The sequence below is a fragment of the Amphimedon queenslandica genome, unplaced genomic scaffold (assembly GCF_000090795.2).
Source record: "Amphimedon queenslandica unplaced genomic scaffold, v1.1 AMPQUscaffold_13321, whole genome shotgun sequence".
In the NCBI taxonomy this organism is placed as follows: domain Eukaryota; kingdom Metazoa; phylum Porifera; class Demospongiae; order Haplosclerida; family Niphatidae; genus Amphimedon; species Amphimedon queenslandica.
This window is the reverse complement of record NW_003546443.1, coordinates 87,918-108,421: the sequence shown is the minus strand read 5'-3', so window position 1 is coordinate 108,421 and position 20,504 is coordinate 87,918. Positions and strand designations below refer to the sequence as shown.

Sequence of the window (20,504 nt, the reverse complement as noted above, 5' to 3'; positions counted from 1 at the left end):
GGATATTTGGATCAATGATACTAGTCTATGGGATATGCTTCACTCCTGGTACATTTCTATCCTCGTTTTTAGCCATTATTGATGTTCCTGATCAGCTCACAATTTCTTCTGTTATACTGTTCTTCTTGGCCATTATCCTCAGTCCAGTTGTTCAGTCATACTTCAGGCCAGAGATCAACAGTGTCATTGTTAATATCATTTGTCATAAGATTATGCATAAACCTGATCATAATTTAACAGTCAAGCGTGATGCATCATGCACAAATATTGCTTCCTTTGATTTCTAAAAATTATTTTTTGACACTTTGTGAGCACTTCAAGGTGTGGATGTAAGTGTGGACAAGAATATTCATAGTGTATTGTAAAATTGTATTTTTTAAATGTAAAATTGTATTTTTTTAATTGTAAACTGTATTTTTATAAAGCAATAAATTTATACAATTCAAAAAACAATACAAACAGTTAAGGATGCACAAATGCTTCCTTTAATTTTTTTAAAATTATTTTTTGACACCTTGTTAACATCTCAAGGTGTGAATGTAAGTGTGAAAAAGAAAAGGAAGTTGTATTTTTAATTGTATTGTAATTGTAAATAATTTATTAGTGCTTTCTTAATTATGATTTTTTTAAAATTAATTTTTCACACCTTTTTAGCACCTCAAGGTGTAAAAAAGAAATTGTAATTTTAATTACAAATATTGCTTTCTTAATAATTATGATTTTTTTAAAATTAATTTTTGACACCTTTTCTAACACCTCAAGGTGTAAAAAAGAAATTGTAATTTTAATTACAAATATTGCTTTCTTAATAATTATGATTTTTTTAAAATTAATTTTTGACACCTTTTCTAACACCTCAAGGTGTGAAAAAGAAATTGTAATTTTTAATTATAAATATTGCTTCCTTAACTTGATTTTTTGACATCTTGTTAACACCTTAAGGTGTGAATGTAAGTAAGGGAAATTGTATACATAATTGTGATTGTAAAAATGTATTTTTAAATAGTAAAATTGTTTTTTCATAAAGCAATTAATTTTTACAATTCAAAAAAAACAATAAAATAATAATAATAATATTAATAATAACAATAATCACAACAAAAATAGTCGTCCATTAATATTGATCTATAAAGTCCTCATCAGAGCCTAGTTGCCGTAGCAACAACAGAGCCTCCTCCCACTCACGAAACATCTATAAAAATAATGAAAATGTATACATACATATACATGTCATGTACTATAAAATTTTAAAGCAAAGGCATCACTCACCTTCTCGTGGTATATGATCTGGTTTGAGGTCCAGTTTAGGAAAATCTGTTTCAGTTCATTGTCTTTAGCCTCCTTCCATTTCTCCACATCAACTCTTAGCTGCTCGTTAGACTGAGCCAGCTTATCTTGAGTAACCTCTGCTGTCACACCTAACTGGAGAAGAAATTTTTTTAGAAAAGAAAGAAAGAAAAGGATTTACTTTTTCCAGTTCAGCTGCTATCTTTGTGACTTTCTCAGTCTTCCCTGCTTGTACGGCCTTTGAAAGAGAGAGAGGGGGGAAGACATTATAATTTCTATTATTTGTAATTTTTTTAACGACCTGGAGGCGTAGCCCCCAGGTCGTTCCTATAATTGATTTCACCCACGTGCGATGTTTGTATATATATATATATATATATATATATATTTGTATGTCCACACTTACATTTCTTCTATACATGTTGTATTGGAGAAATAACAAGCCTTAGCAACCACCCACCCACGCTCCTTTACGTAGTGGGTGTGGTCACGGCAAACAAAATGGCAGCTTAAACTTGGGACAAAGTTAAGAGCTTTCTAACAGCAAGAGAACATAGAGATACTGTCCAAAGACTTCTCTAGAAGCATTAGAAGGTAGAGAGAGCCTCTATAAGTCTTAATAAAATCCATTTGTTCTTGCAAGGTGGTGAAATCAATTATAGGAATATTTTTTACACTGTTACGCTTGTTACTTTTACCTCATCATGAAGCTTCTTCTTCCTTTCCTTCTCATCAATTGCTATTTCATGCTCTAGCTGAAGGGCATCTCTTCTTTTTAGAGCAGACTACAAAAATAAAATAATAATAAAACATGGTACTATAGCCCATGGTTTTTTTTTCAAAAAATGGCTAAAAAATCACCCCTAATTTTTATTACATTTTCTGATGCATATTGATGTACTTATGCTGTGTAGAAAGTTTGAGATGATTCTGACTAAAATTTTTCAAGTTATGGCCAATTTTTAAAATCGGCCAATTTCTGAAATAATCCCTGTACTATAGCCCATGGTTATTTCTGAAAAATGACCAAAAAATCATCCCTAATTTTTATTATACTTTCTGATACATATTGATGTCCTTATGCTATGTAGAAAGTTTGAGCTGATTGATTCCAACTAAAATTTTTCAAGTTACAACCACTTTAAAAATTGGCCAATTTCTGAAAAAATCCCTGTACTATAATAGCCCATGGTTATTTCCGAAAAATGACCAAAAAATCATCCCTAATTTTTATTATATTTTCTGATACATTTTGATATCCTTATGCTCTGTAGAAAGTTTCAGCTAATTCTGACTAAAATTTTTCGAGTTATGGCCAATTTAAAAAAAAGCCAATTTCTGAAAAAATCCCTGTACTATAGCCCATGGTTTTTTCCAAAAAATGGCTCCGAAATGACACCCAATTTTTATTACATTTTCTGATGCATATTGATGTACTTATGCTGTGTAGAAAGTTTGAGCTGATTCTGACAAATTTTTTTTGAGTTATGGCCATTTATTGAAATAGCGCATTATGACCTACTGTAGCTGTACTGTATGTTTTGTTGGCATGATACATACAGCAAAAAGTTGCAGTATAACTTACAACGGCACTAGCTGAATAATTTTGATACATCCTAAGAGCTAACTGAAAGGAATAAGAATTTGAATCATTCTATAAAAGAGAGAGAGAGAGAGAGAGAGAGAGAGAGAGAGAGAGAGAGAGAGAGAGAGAGAGAGAGAGAAAGAGAGAGAGAGAGAGAGATAAAATCAATAGCAATAATTTGTTATAATACACAATGGCAATACAAAGATTATTATTTCTTAATAAAAATATTAAAATCAATGTTATCATGTTGACAAAAAGTCAAATAGTAATAAAGTAAAACTTCATTTTTACAACACAATATAATCGATTCCCCTATTCCTTACCAGATTATTCAGTGCTGAAGCATTGGCTTCAAAGGCTCCGCCAACTTTCTTAATCCCGTCCTCCAGCCTATCCTCAGAGCTGGACCAGGTGTCACAAACCTCAGCCATTTCAGTCAATGCAGTGCATAACTCTAACATAAATAAAGACACAATAATGTACATGTATAGAGTTTAATAATGTATACTATATATAATGGGAAGTTAGATATACATGTACACTTTACAGGTACTGTACTGTATATGTATTCATGGTACTATCAATTTTACAGGCTCCTAAGTCCTAGAAATTGGGTTGGTAATCTATGCAGATTTGTGCAGGTAAGTTGTAATCATTTGTCCAAAAACAAAAATTAAACTATGGTAAAACATGAAGTAGATGAGCATAAAAATTAAATAAAACCCACAAAGTTGGATTTCCCCTCAAAAAACGTAAGTTTGACCTATATAACAAAAGAAACCAGCTATGGTAGCAAATTAAAACTAGCACAAAATGAAGTCAATATTTTGATATAGTCCCAAAATTGTAAGTTTATGAATTGAATGTTTGCTAATCTAGTGGTAAGTAGAAAAGTAGATACATGACAGGTAATATACACATGTATACACAGTCTATACAGGAGTCAGTGAAGCATGCAACATGTTGTACGATATAAGAAACATTTTTGTTTCATACAACATGCTGTGATTCCTGTATAAACTGAGCTGTATGCTACAAGTTGCATGCAACAAATCTTGCATAATTAGGAGGGGAGGTAGGTAGACAGTTCCATCGCTTGATAAAATTGCACTATAAAAATATACATCAATCCTAATTAAACTATAATGTTGATCCTTGTACTATCTGATGTTTAATTGTAGTAAAGAAAATCTTTCTTTTAGACATGTAATCTTAACTATAGTTAGGTTCATCAGACACCTGCTGATGCTATTGTTTATCCAAACATATTTCAATCAGACATAAAGCTTGCATCTACATGTAGTTTCGTATACATCACTTCTTTACTGAGTAACTAGAACAAATGAGAGCCGAAGTAACATGGAAAAGCATACATTACGTAGATAAGGAAGTATATATGCAAAGGATATAATAGTTAGCTAAAGGAAGTTCCTTAAGGTATTTAACTTAAGTCACTAATTCAAGCCACACATTATCAATTGTCTTCAGTCTTGTGAAAGAAAGGATGGAAAGGAATTATACTTTTACTGGTGATTTCAGTCCTGAAGCAGTAGCAGCAGTTTTCAGCATTGAAATAATACTAGCTCTCATAGCTAATGGTGTTGTACTAGTCATTTCTATTCATCAAAGGAAGTCCTGGAAGGAATCATCAACAATATTCTTTACTTCTCTCATACTAGCACACTTATTAATGTTATTGGTCATTCCTTTCTCTATCACTTCATTAGCTGCTGGTGAGTGGATCATTGGTAGCACTGATGAGGAGAAGGAAGGATCCTGTGGTTTCACTGCTTATATAACCTACTGTAGTGTTTATAACACGTATGTGACACTGAGTCTCATATCAATCGATCGGTTCCTTTTTATTGTAAAGCCTCATCTCCACAAGCGGTTCATGAGTCCAAGGGTAGCTCTGGTCCTTGTCATTATTGTGTGGATAGTCACTGCTGTCCTTCTCTCTTCTGGATTCATCGATGGATCTGGTTTAACTTATCAGTATATAGATAACATAGGAGGCTGCTATGTGGGTATAACCAGTCCTATTGCATCCATTTTTCGTTCTTCATCTGCATCTATTATATTGAGTATCATTCTTATTACATCAGTTTGGACGTTTTGTTTCACTCGTAAGTTTATTAATAATCAGTCAATGATAGTAGGAGAGAGTGTCTATGCTACAAAGAAGAAGAGGCTGTTCGGGATATTTGGGTCAATGCTACTAGTCTATGGGATGTGTTTTATTCCCGCTACATTTCTGCAATCATTTTTAACTATTATTGATGCTCCAGACAAACTCATTGTTTCTTCTCTTGTATTATTTCTTTTGGGCATTATTCTGAGTCCAGTTGTTCAGTCATACTTCAGGCCAGAAATCAATAGAATCATTGTTGATGTTATTTGTCATAAGATGATGCATACACCTACTCCAACTGATCCAAATACATCAAATAACTTAGCATAATAAATATTAATTCCTCTGATTTCTGAAACTTTAGACACTTTTCTACTCCAGTGACTTTGATATACTTTGTATAAAACAGCATTTTGTATGTCGATCATAAAACCGTGTTAATTAATTATTGACCATTAGTCAAATTGCAAAGGAATGAAGTTTTCAATCATTATTACTCAAAGGTCATATTTGTCAAAAGATGACATGATGCATAAACTTACCTATAATACAGTCTATGTACACTGTACATGTAATTCAACAGTCACTTGCACGTGATACAAATGATCTAGTATGTGATTCTATTAGTGAGCTCTCTTCCTTCTTTCCTTACAGAAAGGGCGAGACTAACTTCTATTGCATTGTGTTTGTTGTATTGCATAATATGATAATAAATTGAGTTAATCATTGGACATCAAGTGCTATGCAGCGGATGTATAGCACAGCTGACCTATGAAGTAATAATTACAAAGTTCATGCGATTGCATTCCATTGGTATTACATGATGTAGTAATTAGAATTGGAGGGCCAACTACTTTTGGCAACATTTTTAGCTTTCACTACCAGGCTAACAAAAATATAATTAAACCAAGCATATAACTATAATAAGAAAAAATACACTAGACTGTAAGACTCCCCAAGCAGGACTCTACCAGAAAGCAGGGATAGCTTGAAGTCGAAATCTTTTTTGCTCAGTCTTCTTTGCTTAATACTCAGTTATAAAAAACTGATAGCATTTATGTTAATGAATCCAACAGCATTAGAAGGTCGAAAGAATCTCTATAAGTCTTAACAATAACTGACTTGTACAAGCAAGGTAGTAAAAACAATTATAGGAATATTTTTATACTGTTATGCTTGTTTATCATAGTGCAATAGTAGAGCCAACGTGTTACTCAGTGTGCTGTTGAATAACACCTCACTGTTTACTAATAAAGGAAATACAATGTAGCTACCAGAGGAAGTTTGCTATATATACATTATTATCCTTGTTTAGTTCATTAGTTGTCTAAGCTTGCAAAAGAAAGGATGGAAAGGAATTATACTTTTACTGGAGATTTCAGTCCTCAGGCAGTGGCGGGAGTTCTTAGTATTGAGATGATACTAGCTCTCATAGCTAATGGTGTTGTACTAGTCATTACTATTTATCAAAGAAAGTCCTGGAAACAATCATCAACAATATTCTTTACTTCTCTCATACTGGCACACCTTTTCATGATATTGTACCTTCCATTCACTATCACTGCATTAGCTGCTGGTGAGTGGATCATTGGTAGTACTGATGAGGAGAAGGAAGGAACCTGTGATTTCACTGGTTTTTTGATAATTTATTGTGTTTATGTGATGCTTATGATTCTAAGTCTCATATCAATCGATCGGTTCCTTTTTATAGTAAAGCCTCATCTCCACAAGCGGTTCATGAGTCCAAGGGTAGCTTTGGTCCTTGTCATTATTGTGTGGATAGTCACTGCTGTCCTTTTCTCTTCAGGATTCATCAATGGATCTGGTATAGTATACCAGTACGTAGAAAATCTAGGAGGCTGCTATGTGTATACAACCGGTCCTATTGCATCCGTTATTCGTTATTTATTTGCTTCATTAATATTGTCTATCATTATTATCACATCAATTTGGACGTTTTGTTTCACTCGTAAGTTTATTAATAATCAGTCAATGATAGTAGGAGAGAGTGTCTATGCTTCAAAGAAGAAGAGGTTGTTTGGGATATTTGGATCAATGATACTGGTCTATGGGATATGCTTTGCTCCTAGTGTATTTCTGTCCTCATTTATGACTACTATTGATCTTCCAGATGAACTCCACGTTTTTTCTCTTGTTCTACTCTTCTTGGTCGTTACCCTGAGTCCAGTTGTCCAGTCGTACTTCAGGCCAGAGATCAAGAGCGTGATTGTTGATGTTATTTGTCATAAGATGATGCGTAAACCTAATTCAAGTGATCCAGGAGTCACACAGGATACAAATATCAATTACAATACTATTGGCCCGTGACTTTTTCCTACTTTATTGCATTGTTTGCTGGTTTGCATATTATGTTAATAAATTGAGTTAATTAATTGAATAGTTAGTCAATTAATGGCTGAACTATGAATGCATCAATTACAAAGTTCAATTGCATTGATTCCATTTATATTACACGGCCATGCACTGGTGCTTCTTCAAGTAGGAGGTCTATACTAAACATTATCACTTTAACAATTGTGAGTAACTATCTAGAACAACTTGAAATAATGAGTGTCAAAGTAACATGGAAAAATATTCATTATACTTAGCATATGCAAAGGATTATAGTTAACTATAGAGGAAGTTTCTTAAGGGTAGTTAGACTAGTTACATTTTAAAATCTTTTAAATCTTCCTTTAATACATGTCTTTTTTATCTTTCACCACTGTAATGCTTTGATTACACTGTCTTATGCAAGAAACAAATGTAGCATAGTGCATTTTAGATTAAACAGTGGACCATAAATATAATCAAGCACTACATCTAGCTTACTATGCATCAATTAAACATCTATAATAATTAATTATTTGGTATAGTAAGAAAATGCACAACGGATATAATAGTTCATAGCTAAAGGAAGTTTCCTTAAGGCAGTTAACTTAAGTCATGTATCATCAATTGTCTTCAGTCTTGTGAAAGTAAGGATGGAAAGGAATTATACTTTTACTGGTGATTTCAGTCCTGAGGCAGTAGCAGCAGTTCTTAGTATTGAGATGATACTAGCTCTCATAGCTAATGGTGTTGTACTAGTCATTACTATTTATCAAAGGAAGTCCTGGAAACAATCATCAACAATACTCTTTACTTCTCTCATACTGGCACACCTTTTAATAATATTGGTTCTTCCTTTTTGTATTGCTGCATTAGCTGCTGGTGAGTGGATCATTGGTAGTACTGATGAGGAGAGGAAAGGAACCTGTGATGTCAGCGCTTACATATTGCTTTATAGTGGTAATATCATGTACATGACTCTAAGTCTTATATCAATCGATCGATTCCTTTTTATTGTGAAGCCTCATCTCCACAAGCGGTTCATGAGTCCAAGGGTAGCTCTGGTCCTTGTCATTATTGTGTGGATAGCCACTGCTCTCTTTTTCTCTTCTGGATTCATCAATGGATCTGGTACAGTATTCAAATATATAAATAATGTAGGAGCTTGTTATGGGTATTCAGCCAGTCCTATAATGGCTGCTATTCGTTTTTCAATAATAACGATTCTATTGTCTATCATTATTATTACATCAGTTTGGACGTTTTGTTTCACTCGTAAGTTTATTAATAATCAGTCAATGATAGTAGGAGAGAGTGTCTATGCTTCAAAGAAGAAGAGGTTGTTTGGGATATTTGGCTCAATGCTACTGGTCTATGGGATTTGCTTTGCTCCTGGTACGTTTCTGTCTTCATTTTTTGCAATTATTGATGCTCCAGACAAGCTCAACATCTCAGCTCTTGTATTATATCTTTTGGCCTTTATCCTGAGTCCAGTTATTCAGTCATACTTTAGGCCAGAGATTAATAGTGTCATTGTTAATATCATTTATCACAAGATGATGAAAAAACTTAATCAAAGTTATTATCAAACTACATCAAGTAATACAAGTAAAACGAATACTAATTCACTTGATTTGTGATACTTTTAAACTGATGACACTGTACTACATTATATATGCATACTATAATGACTTTCTTTGATACTGTATGACATTGTCTTTATGCTATCAATTATTATGTATTACTATTAACAAAGATGCATAAAAATGAATCTCTATATTATTATTATGCATCGGGTTACTTTCACAGTTGACACAAGTCTATAAGATAAATGATATTGAGAACTAACTCTACAGCAACAACAAGAGCTTAATCAATATAGATTGTGTACACATGTAGTACTCCTAAATTTTGATTGTAACAGTGAATGGTTATGTTTTCGTTTCAACTATCGGTATTGCAGCATACCGTAGCAATACTAAGACCGTAGATCGTGTTGTTAGCAATACTTATTTATAGACCACCCAGAGTGAGAATTGCTTGCGTGGGAACTGAGAAGACTATTACGGTTGTAAGGCATGGTTTAGAATGAAATAAATTCCAGCCACCATTTTGGTTGGAAACTTTTAATAAAGAACAAATGGGCCGACATAAATACAAACCTGCATTAAGAATTCTGCAGCGAACTTGACCAAATCTTTTACAGGAGAAGCTCAAAGGTAGCTATTCTTTCTTATAACAAGCACTTTGTGCTTTTGCTAGAGTTACAGCAGGTAAGTGAGGCATTTTCTTCATGCCTCCAATGACTTCTTCAACAAATTTTCCAACCAAAATGGCAGTCAATTATGATGTGTGGGCAGATATAAAATTAATGAAGTTCATAGCTTTTGCAATTCTCACATAGTATAGAATTCGTATTTCAGTATACAGATTTCAATTTCGCAAATGTTAAAAACATGATACTTATAATTTAGACTGTTATTTTTTATAAATTATTATTACTGTAACTGTAATATGATGTAAGTAGATAAAAATTGTACTACAAACTACTAACTCTAACAAAGAAGTGTACATGTACGTTTAAACTGTAATAATAAAAAATAATAATAGCAGCCAATTTAAACTTTCACAAGCTGTAAATGTGCATGTGCAAATGTAAATGTAAATATTAATAATAATAAAATGTAAATTTAAATAATTAAATATAGTTAGTTTCAATTTTTACCTTTCTATCAATGATAGTAGGAAAGAGTGTCTATGCTTCAAAGAAGAAGAGGTTGTTTGGGATATTTGGGTCAATACTACTAGTATATGGGATTTGTTTTGGTCTTAAAATATTTCTGTCCTCATTTATGACCACTATTGATCTTCCAGATGAACTCTACGTTTTTCTATTGTTCTACTCTTCTTGAATATGGTCATTACCCTGAGTCCAGTTGTTCAATCATACTTCAGGCCAGAGATCAAGAGTGTGATTGTTGAGGTTATTTGTCATAAGATGATGCATAAACCTAATTCAAGTGATCCAGGAGTCACACAGGATACAAATATTAATTATAATACTATTGGCCCATGACTTTTTCCTACTTTATTGCATGCATTGTGTTTGCTGGTTTGCATATTATGTTAATAAATTGAGTTAATTAATTAATTAGTTATAGTCAATTAGCGGCTGGCCTATGCATGTATCAATTACAAAGTTCAATTGCATTGATTTCATTGATATTACATGGTCATGCACTGGTGCTTCTTCTAGTAGGAGGTCTATACTAAACATTATCACTTTAAAAATTGTGAGTAACTATAGAACAAAATAATGAGTCTCAAAGTAACACAGAAAAACATTCATTATACTTAGTATATGCAAAGGATATAGGTAGTTAGCTATAAAGAAAGTTTCTTAAGGTAGTTACACCAGTTACATTTTAAAATCTTCCTTTAAATCTTCCTTTAATACATGTAATCTTACAATCACTATAGTCAGTGAGCTGGTAATGCTTTGATTACACTGTCTTATGCAAGAAACAAATGTAGCATGCATGAGGACCATAAATATAATCAAGCACTACATCTAGCTTACTATACATCAATTAAAAATTATCTATTACTTACTTATTTGGTATTACAAGGAAATGCACAAAGGAGTTCATAGCAAAAGGAAGCTTAATTCCTTAAAGCAGTTAACTTAAGTCACGTATCATCAATTGTGTGTAAAAGAAAAGATGGAAAGGAATTATACTTTTACTGGTGATTTCAGTCCTGAGGCAGTAGCAGGAGTTCTTAGTATTGAGATGATACTAGCTCTCATAGCTAATGGTGTTGTACTAGTCATTACTATTTATCAAAGGAAGTCCTGGAAACAATCATCAACAATATTCTTTACTTCTCTCATACTGGGAAATTTAGTAATGACAATGTTGTATCTTCCTTTCTCCATTGCTGCATTAGCTGCTCGTGAGTGGATCATAGGTAGTACTGATGAGGAGAAGCAAGGAACCTGCGGTTTGGCTGCTTTTGTGATGATCTATTGTGGCTATGTGATGCTTTTGACACTGAGTCTCATATCAATTGATCGGTTCCTTTTTATTGTGAAGCCTCATCTCCATAAGCGGTTCATGAGTCCAAGGGTAGCTCTGGTCCTTGTCATTATTGTGTGGATAGTCACTGCTGTCCTTAATTCTTCAGGATTCATCAATGGATCTGGTATAGAATTCCAGTACATAGATAATGTAGGAGTTTGTTATGCGTATCCAACCAGTCTTATAGCAGCTGTTTTTCATTTGTTATTAATAGTAATCCTATTGTGTATCATTGTAGTTACTTCAGTTTGGACGTTTTGCTTCACTCGTAAGTTTATTAATAATCAGTCAATGATAGTAGGAGAGAGTGTCTATGCTTCAAAGAAGAAGAGGTTGTTTGGGATATTTGGCTCAATGCTACTGGTCTATGGGATATGCTACATTCCTGGTACATTCTTTACTTCATCAATAGCTAAAGCTAATGCTCCAGACAAGTTCAACATCTCAGCTCTTGTATTGTTCCTTTTGGCCCTTATCCTGAGTCCAATTGTTCAGTCATACTTTAGGCCAGAGATCAACAGTGTCATTGTTAATATCATTTGTCGTAAGATGAGGAAAAAACTTGATCCGATCACATCAAGTAACGCAATTAAAACAAATACTAATTCATTTGATTTATGAAACTTTTAAACTGATGACACTGTACTACAATAATACATGCATACTATAGTGACTTTTCTTTAATACTGTATGACACTCTCTTTATGCTATGGATACCTATTATTAGCTCTTACTATTAACAAAAGATGTGTGATCTGACCGGTGGAGTATTATTATCCACTATAGGACTGCCTGTAATACTTTGATTAAACTGTTTTATATTTTACTCTATCCATACATATAATCAAGCATTACATCTAGCTACTATACATCAATTAAAAGTTATCTTTCAATTTATACTTATTTGGCATTGTAAGGAAGTGCACAACGAATATAATAGTTAATAGCTAAAGGAAGTTTCCTTAAGGTAGTTAATTTAAGTCACGTATCATCAATTGTGTTCAGTCTTGTGAAAGAAAGGATGGAAAGGAATTATACTTTTACTGGTGATTTCAGTCCTGAGGCAATAGCAGGAGTTCTTAGTATTGAGATGATACTAGCTCTCATAGCTAATGGTGTTGTACTAGTCATTACTATTCATCAACGAAAGTCCTGGAAACAATCATCAACAATATTCTTTACTTCTCTTGTACTGGGAAACCTAGTAATGACAACGTTGTATCTTCCTTTCACAATTACTTCATTAGCTGCTGGTGAGTGGATCATTGGTAGTACTGATGAGGAGAAGCAAGGATCCTGTGATTTCACTGCATTTGTGATAATCTATTGTGGCTATGTGATGCTCATGACTCTAAGTCTCATATCAATCGATCGGTTCCTTTTTATTGTAAAGCCTCATCTCCACAAGCGGTTCATGAGTCCAAGGGTAGCTCTGGTCCTTGTCATTATTGTGTGGATAGTCAATGCTGCCTTTTATTCTGCAGGATTCATCAATGGATCTGGTATAGAATTCCAGTATATAAATAATATAGGGATTTGTTATGCATATGCAACCAGCCCCATAGCAGTTGTTTTTCGTTTGTCATTAATAGTAATCCTATTGAGTATCATTCTTATCACATCAGTTTGGACGTTTTGTTTCACTCGTAAGTTTATTAATAATCAGTCAATGATAGTAGGAGAGGGTGTCTATGCTTCAAAGAAGAAGAGGTTGTTTGGGATATTTGGCTCAATGCTACTGGTCTATGGGATATGCTTCATTCCTGGTACATTCTTCAGTTCATCATTAGCTAAAGTTAATGCTCCAGACAAGCTCAACATCTCTGCTCTTGTATTGTTCCTTTTGGCCCTTATCCTCAGTCCAGTTGTTCAGTCATACTTCAGGCCAGAGATCAACAGTGTCATTGTTAATATCATTTGTCGTAAGATAATGAAAAAACGTAATCGAACTACACCAAGTAATGCAAGTAAAACAAATACTAATTCATTTGATTTATGAAGCTTTTAAACTGATGACACTGTACTACATTATACATGTATACTATAATGACTTTCTTTGATACTGTATGACATTGTCTTTATGCTACTAATTATTACATATTACTATTAACAAAGATGCATAAAAATGAATCTCTATATTATTATTATGCATCGGGTTACTTTCACAGTTGACACAAGTCTATAAGATAAATGATATTGAGAACTCTACAGCAACAACAAGAGCTTAATCAATATAGATTGTGTACACATGTAATACTCCTAAATTTTGATTGTAACAATGAATGGTTATGTTTTCGTTTCAACTACTGATATTGCAGCATACCATGCCAATACTAAGACTGTATAGCTCATATTGTTAGCAATACTAATAGTATAAAACTTGCATTTTAGCATACAAATTTCAATTGCTTTTTCGCAAATGTTAAAAAGAAAAATGTGACACTTATAATTTAGATTGTTATTATTTATAAATTATTATTACCGTAACTGTAATACAATGTAAGCAGATTAGATTAGATTGTACTACAAACTACTAACTCTAACAAAGAAGTACATGTCTAAACAGCAATGATAAAATAATAGCAGCCAATTTAAACTTTTACAAGTTGTAAACGTGCCGGTGCAAATGTAAGTGTAAATATTAATAATAATTAAATGTAAATTTAAATAATTAAATATAATTAATTTCAATTATTATCTTTTCTATTAATGATAGTAGGAGTGTCTATGCTTCAAAGAAGACGAGGTTGTTTGGGATATTTGGATCAATGCTACTAGTCTATGGGATTTGCTTCGCTCCTAGTGTATTTCTGTCCTCATTTATGACCACTATTGATCTTCAAGATGAACTCCACGTTTTTGGCCTCACCCAGCTTTGCATAGGCGAGGACTAGTTTCTCTTGTTCTACTCTTCTTGGTCATTACCCTGAGTCCAGTTGTTCAGTCATACTTCAGGCCAGAGATCAAGAGCGTGATTGTTGAGGTTATTTGTCATAAGATGATGCATAAACCTAATTCAAGTGATTCAGGAGTCACAAAGGATACAAATATCAATTATAATACTATTGGCCCATGACTTTTTCATACTTTATTGCATTGTGTTTGCTGTTTTGCATATTATGATAATAAATTGAGTTAATTATTGGACATCAAGTGCTATGCAGGGGATGCAACATAGCTGACCTATGAAGCAATAAATTATAAAGTTCGATTGAATTCCATTGGTTATCACATAATGAAAAATGGCCAGGATTAGCCATGCACTGTATGGTGCTTCTTCTAAAGAGGTCTATACTAGTAACTATATCTAGAACAAAATAATGAGTCTCAAAGTAACATGATGGAAATTATACAATCATTACTTAGTATATGCAAAGGATATAATGGCTATATAGCTAGAGGAAGTTTCCTTAAGGTAGTTAATTTAAGCCACTAACTCAAGCCACATATTATCAATTGTCTTCATGCAGTCTTGTGAAAGAAAGGATGAAAAGGAATTATACTTTTACTGGTGATTTCAGTCCTGAGGCAGTAGCAGGGGTTCTTAGTATTGAGATGATACTAGCTCTCATAGCTAATGGTGTTGTACTAGTCATTACTATTTATCAAAAGAAGTCCTGGAAACAATCATCAACAATATTCTTTACTTCTCTCATAATGGGAAATCTATTAATGACAATGTCATATCTTCCTTTCTCCATTGCTGCATTAGCTGCTCGTGAGTGGATCATTGGTAGTACTGATGAGGAGAAGCAAGGAACCTGTGATTTCACTGCTTTTGTGATGATCTATTGTGGCTATGTGACGCTTATGACATTAAGTCTCATATCAATCGATCGGTTCCTTTTTATTGTAAAGCCTCATCTCCACAAGCGGTTCATGAGTCCAAGGGTAGCTCTGGTCCTTGTCATTATTGTGTGGATAGTCAATCCTCTCTTTTTCTCTTCAGGATTCATCAATGGATCTGGTATAGTATTCCAGTATATAAATAATGTAGGAGTTTGTTATGCGTATTCAGACAGTCCTATAGCAGCTGCTTTTCGTTTGTCATTAATAATAATCCTATTGTTCATCATTGTAGTTACTTCAGTTTGGACATTTTGTTTCACTCGTAAGTTTATTAATAATCAGTCAATGATAGTAGGAGAGAGTGTCTATGCTTCAAAGAAAAAGAGGTTGTTTGGGATATTTGGATCAATGCTACTGGTATATGGGATATGCTACATTCCTGGTACATTCTTTAATTCGTCAATAGCTAAAGCTAATGCTCCGGACAAGTTCAATATCTCTGCTCTTGTATTATTCCTTTTGGCCCTTATCGTCAGTCCAGTTGTTCAGTCATACTTTAGGCCAGAGATCAACAGTGCCATTGTCAATATCATTTGTCGTAAGATGAGGAAAAAACGTAATCGAACTACACCAAGTAATGCAAGTAAAACAAATACTAATTCATTTGATTTATGATACTTTTAAACTGATGACTCTGCGCTACATTATACACTTTACATGTGCTATAGCGACTTTTCTTTAATACTGTATGACATGGTCTTTATGCTACCAATTATTATGTATTAGTATTAACAAAGATACATAAAAATTGAACCAGTATAGATCTGATGGAGTGCTCTCTATAGTATTATTATGCACTAGGTTGCTTTCACAGTTGACGCACGTCTATAAGATAATGATTATTGGGAGCTTTAAAAGTTGCTACAGCAACAAACATACTGCTCAATGAATATACACGTACACATGTAATATTCCTAAATTTTGATTGTAACAATAAACGGTAACGTTTTTGTTTCAGCTATTGCAGCATACCATATACACATGTACCAAGGTCCAATACTATAAACTACATGTACATGTAGTTCATGTTGTTTGCCCTACTTACACGTATACATGTACATGTACATGTGCATGTAGCATAGGAATTGTATCTCTGCATACAAATTTCGATTGCTTTCGATCCCGCAAAAGTTAACGTGAAACTTATATCATTAAATTGTTATTTTTTATAAATTATTATAACTGCAATACAATATAATGTAGATTTGATTAGATTACATCATAAACTATTATACTAGCTCTAACAAAGAAGTGTACTGTACATGTACGTCTAAACTGTAATAATAAAATAGTAGCAGCCAATTTAAACTTTTACAAGTTGTAAATGTGCATGTAATTAATTTCAATTTCTTACCTTTTCTATCAGACTGGAGGCGTGTCTCTATCCTCTCCAAGACGCCCATCCTGTCACTAAAAGCACTGAAGTATTTAGTATTTTCAGTGAAGGCGGAGTCAGGGGATTTGAGCCTGATTGAGGTGGTGGCCTGCTTCACGGAACTAGAGAACATGTCTAAGAGCTTGTTGCCACTTCCGGTCTCAGTTACGTGAGATAGAAATTGCTGTAGGGAGAGAGAGAGGGAGAAGAGAGAAGGGAGGGAATATAATTCATTACTGCTACATGTACATGTACAGTGTATACATGTACTTTAGCCACTCATTTAAAACAATAGATGTACATGTATGGCTCAAACAATACATTTTAAAAAATCTCAACTACATTTTGTTATAATAAATTAACGCATACACATGTACATGTATAACTAAACCATAATATAATAACTATAACTGTGCAAAGAAAAACTACTTGTACATGTCCACATGCATGACATGTGCATAATAATAGGTACATGTATAAATGTAATGAAGAAAATAAAATAGCCAATTGTACATTCAATTCTGAACAAAAAACATGTACATGTACATATCAATCAATAATTATTATAAATTAATGAAATTAAGTCACGCCTACCTCATCATCAGCAGTGAGAAACATCTTAAGAGCATTGTCGTACGAGAAGAAGGGATGTGTCGCCAGTCGCCATAGAAACTGATCGAGACACCTCTGCCTCTCCTCAAGGAAAGTCTCACTCATATGGTCAAAATAGCGAGTGATCTGTTTACCTGGTAATGGCTGGAGGGGAGGGGGAGGAAAAGCATGTATTGATGATTATAAGGATTAATTAAAATTAGTACATACATGTAACTACTACGCATGTACATGTACATTATACATTGATGAATGGCTGGCTGGAATGGCTAGAATGTAATGTAATGGCTGGAAGGGCCCCAGGGAAAAACATGTACTTTATCAAAATTAATACATATACATGTACATGTACATTATGCATTGGTGAATTTGGCGATTTGATAGACATTTGCCTAAATAAAACCCGCCGTTTTGAACTATGGCTCAAATCTCACCAAAATAAATCCATCAATCACCAACAATTTAGCAGTTTGCTGTAATTTCACACCCTCCAAAATTACCAATATACCGTACACATTTCTACATGCACGTGTTTAAAATGTACATTTATAATTATTAGTGAGTTTAGTACATGTAAATGGGTGTGGTCACAAAGTAGGTGTGGTTACTAACAGGTAGTATCAGTGTGGGGTGATTTCTCTCAAGTTGGTCATGAAGCCACTCAAAGTCCCTGTAGCGTCTCCAGACAAGATACTCGGACTTCTCGTATAAATGTCTCGGCCTAATGGTCTGTATAATTAATGAAAATTAACCATGGGCTATAGTACAGGGATTTAGCTCATTTTTTAAAATGGTCATAACTCAAAAAGTTTTAGTCGGAATCAGCTCAAACTTTCTACACAGCATAAGTACATCAATATGTATCAAAAAATGTAATAAAAATGGGGGGTGATTTTTGAGCCATTTTTTGGAAAAAACCATGGGCTATAGTACAGGGATTTTTAAAGAAAATGGCCTATTTTTAAAATGGTCATAACTTGAGAAATTTAAGTTGGAATCAGCTCAAACTTTTTACACAGCATAAGTACATCAATATGCATCAGAAAATGTAATAAAAATTGGGGTGATTTTTGAGCCATTTTTCGGAAAAAAACCATGGGCTATATATAGTACAGGGATTTTTTAAGAAAATGGCCTATTTTTAAAATGGTCATAACTTGAGAAATTTAAGTCGGAATCAGCTCAAACTTTTTACACAGCATAAGTACATCAATATGCATCAGAAAATGTAATAAAAATTGGGGGTGATTTTTTAGCCATTTTTCAAAAAAAACCATGGGCTATTATAGTACAGGAATGTTTTCAGAAATTTGCCAATTTTTAGAATGGCCATAACATCATAGTGTCATAAATCATACTTACAGTGGTCCTTATCTTATAAGTGATGAATGATTCAGTCTTTGAAATGGTTTGCTTCTCATGATCAATTATATTAACCTGAATAGAACAGCCACTAGTTAATTAATAGTTAATTAATAAACAAAATTATAATGAAATTTGCATTTGAGCCACATAATTATACGTAAATGAGTATTAAGTGTAGGAATCATTAAATTTTAGTATCTTAAATGCACATATTGGTTTAAAATGGCAACTTTTATCTTAGTAAATGGACAAAATTACAAGCCATAAGGATATTACTTAAAATACTATAAGTTGTATATTTAATATCAATAATTATTATTTTAATATTATTAATTAATAAACTAATAATTATTTATTAATTACCTGTAGATCATAATTAGCTGCATCTTCTCCTCCCCCTCCTCTCAGACTATCCGGTATCGTCTCATAACGAACTTCTTCCGAAGGCAGTGGACGATGGTTAGCCTCATCACTCATCGCAACAACGGACGACGGAGCAGTGGAGGCCCCACCCCTCTGCGAAGAACCATGTCCACCTTCATCCTCTAGCAATAAAGTGGGAGGTGGCTCGGTCGGTAAACGAGGGGGCGGGAAAGATGGGGGTAAATTTGGCAGAGCATCAGAGCGAGGAATAGGCTCGTCATAGTCTGGCTCCAGTTTAGGATTCTCGTAAAATGGCTCCGGTTTCTCTTTCTCACCCTCTACCACCTCTTTGTCATCATCATCATCTTCTTTTCCCTCCTCTCCATTAGTTAGGATTGGGGTAGCATATACTGGTAGTGCTGGTGAAGGCTCTTTCCTCTCTTGCTCTGTCTCTTTGGGTTCTTCCTGGCTTCCATTGTTCTTGAGGACTGGGTCGCTTCCCTCTTCACTGGTCAACTCGTCAAAGTCTTCATTGACAAAAGAGGTTCTGTCACCTTCTAAATCCGCCATTTTAAAGTAGGTGTGGTGCACATTTATTTTATTAATTTAGGGGCGGAACATGGCGGAATATTAGGCGGGAAAAACGCTGACGGGAAGAAAGCAAGATGTGCTGAATCATGGCTACTAGATCATCTACCTCAGTTTTGGAACCCGTGCCTAAAGTCAGGCGTACTAATTCTTATTTGAGTGGAAACAGGCGTGGTCTAAAATGGCAGCCTGATTTTACTCTCCTCTGTCACGAATCTTTGTTCTCCTCTGGGATCTTTTGAATTGCTTCTCTGCCGGCCCACAGTATCTATTCTGTGCCGGCAATTAATCCCGGTTAGATTTTGTTCTATTATATATATTCTCTGGTCTCTTTCCATCCAGTTACCAACCTCGTGATGGCTTCCCGCCAAGTTGCACGTGGTCAAAGCAAAAAGACCACCTCTGGTACAGGCTCTGCCACCTCTCAAGCAATCACTAATGGCCATCTAATTTGTCCAACTTGTTCTGAAGAGATCGTTGACCCAGTTGGTAAGAAAAAAGGTCACCAATCAATTGAATGTAATGGTCCATGTCACATGTGGCTTCACCGCCAATGTGCTGGTCTCTCTCGAGCTGCTTTTGATGCTGCTGGTGCTTCAAATGATCCTTTCTTTTGTCCTCAATGTGTAATAAGTAATCAAAATCAGGAGATTACTACACTGAAATTGAAACTTGATGAAGTGCTTAATGAATTATCTGCTCTCAAAAACGAGGTTGCCAATCTTAAGACAGAAGTATCCCAGCACCTAGTGCAGGATGACAATAATCCTGACAGCATCCCCACTGATTCTACAATGCCTCGTACCAGTGCTAGACCTGTTGGAAATTCTTCCAGGGTTAACATGCAAAATCGTAGCCTACCTAGAGATCGGTCCTGTAATCTAGTCATCTATGGTATCCCTGAATGTCCTCATGGTACAAATAGGATGGCTAGGG

The 20,504-nt window shown here is 34.1% G+C and overlaps 4 protein-coding genes across 5 annotated transcripts in view; 3 read left to right on the top strand and 1 right to left on the bottom strand.

Moving 5' to 3' along the window:
• Nucleotides 1-1,062: 1,062 nt before the first annotated feature.
• On the bottom strand, nt 1,063-19,565 carry LOC105313323 (sorting nexin-7-like). Its single transcript, XM_019998410.1, has 11 exons — nt 18,981-19,565; nt 18,615-18,689; nt 17,865-17,981; nt 17,235-17,396; nt 16,620-16,824; nt 3,199-3,329; nt 2,873-2,941; nt 1,986-2,072; nt 1,469-1,525; nt 1,270-1,422; nt 1,063-1,192 (listed from the first exon to the last, which is right to left on the bottom strand). Exons 1-11 carry the CDS (start codon nt 19,548-19,550, stop codon nt 1,115-1,117), a joined length of 1,704 nt encoding a protein of 567 aa, XP_019853969.1. The 5' UTR covers nt 19,551-19,565; the 3' UTR covers nt 1,063-1,114.
• LOC105313327 (G-protein coupled receptor 87-like) lies at nt 3,845-5,425 on the top strand. Its single transcript, XM_011406654.2, has one exon. It carries the CDS (start codon nt 4,380-4,382, stop codon nt 5,334-5,336), a length of 957 nt encoding a protein of 318 aa, XP_011404956.1. The 5' UTR covers nt 3,845-4,379; the 3' UTR covers nt 5,337-5,425.
• LOC109583178 (apelin receptor A-like) lies at nt 5,992-8,994 on the top strand. Of its 2 annotated transcripts, XM_019998411.1 has the most exons (2): nt 5,992-6,954; nt 8,592-8,994. In XM_019998411.1, the coding sequence occupies exons 1-2, from the start codon at nt 6,354-6,356 to the stop codon at nt 8,975-8,977; spliced, it is 987 nt and encodes a 328-aa protein (XP_019853970.1). In that variant the 5' UTR covers nt 5,992-6,353; the 3' UTR covers nt 8,978-8,994. The 2 variants fall into 2 exon arrangements, with proteins under 2 accessions (XP_019853970.1, XP_019853971.1); XM_019998412.1 differs by lacking the exon at nt 8,592-8,994 and having other exon boundaries at nt 6,302-7,433.
• Nucleotides 19,566-19,778: 213 nt separating the features above from the next.
• Nucleotides 19,779-20,504, top strand: part of LOC109583169 (uncharacterized) — a 10,484-nt gene continuing 9,758 nt past the window's right edge. Inside the window, exons 1-2 of the mRNA XM_019998396.1 lie at nt 19,779-19,862; nt 19,911-20,497. Coding sequence (XP_019853955.1) covers nt 19,925-20,497 — 573 coding nt within the window. The 5' untranslated portion in view covers nt 19,779-19,862; nt 19,911-19,924. The remainder of the gene's footprint in view (nt 19,863-19,910; nt 20,498-20,504) is intronic.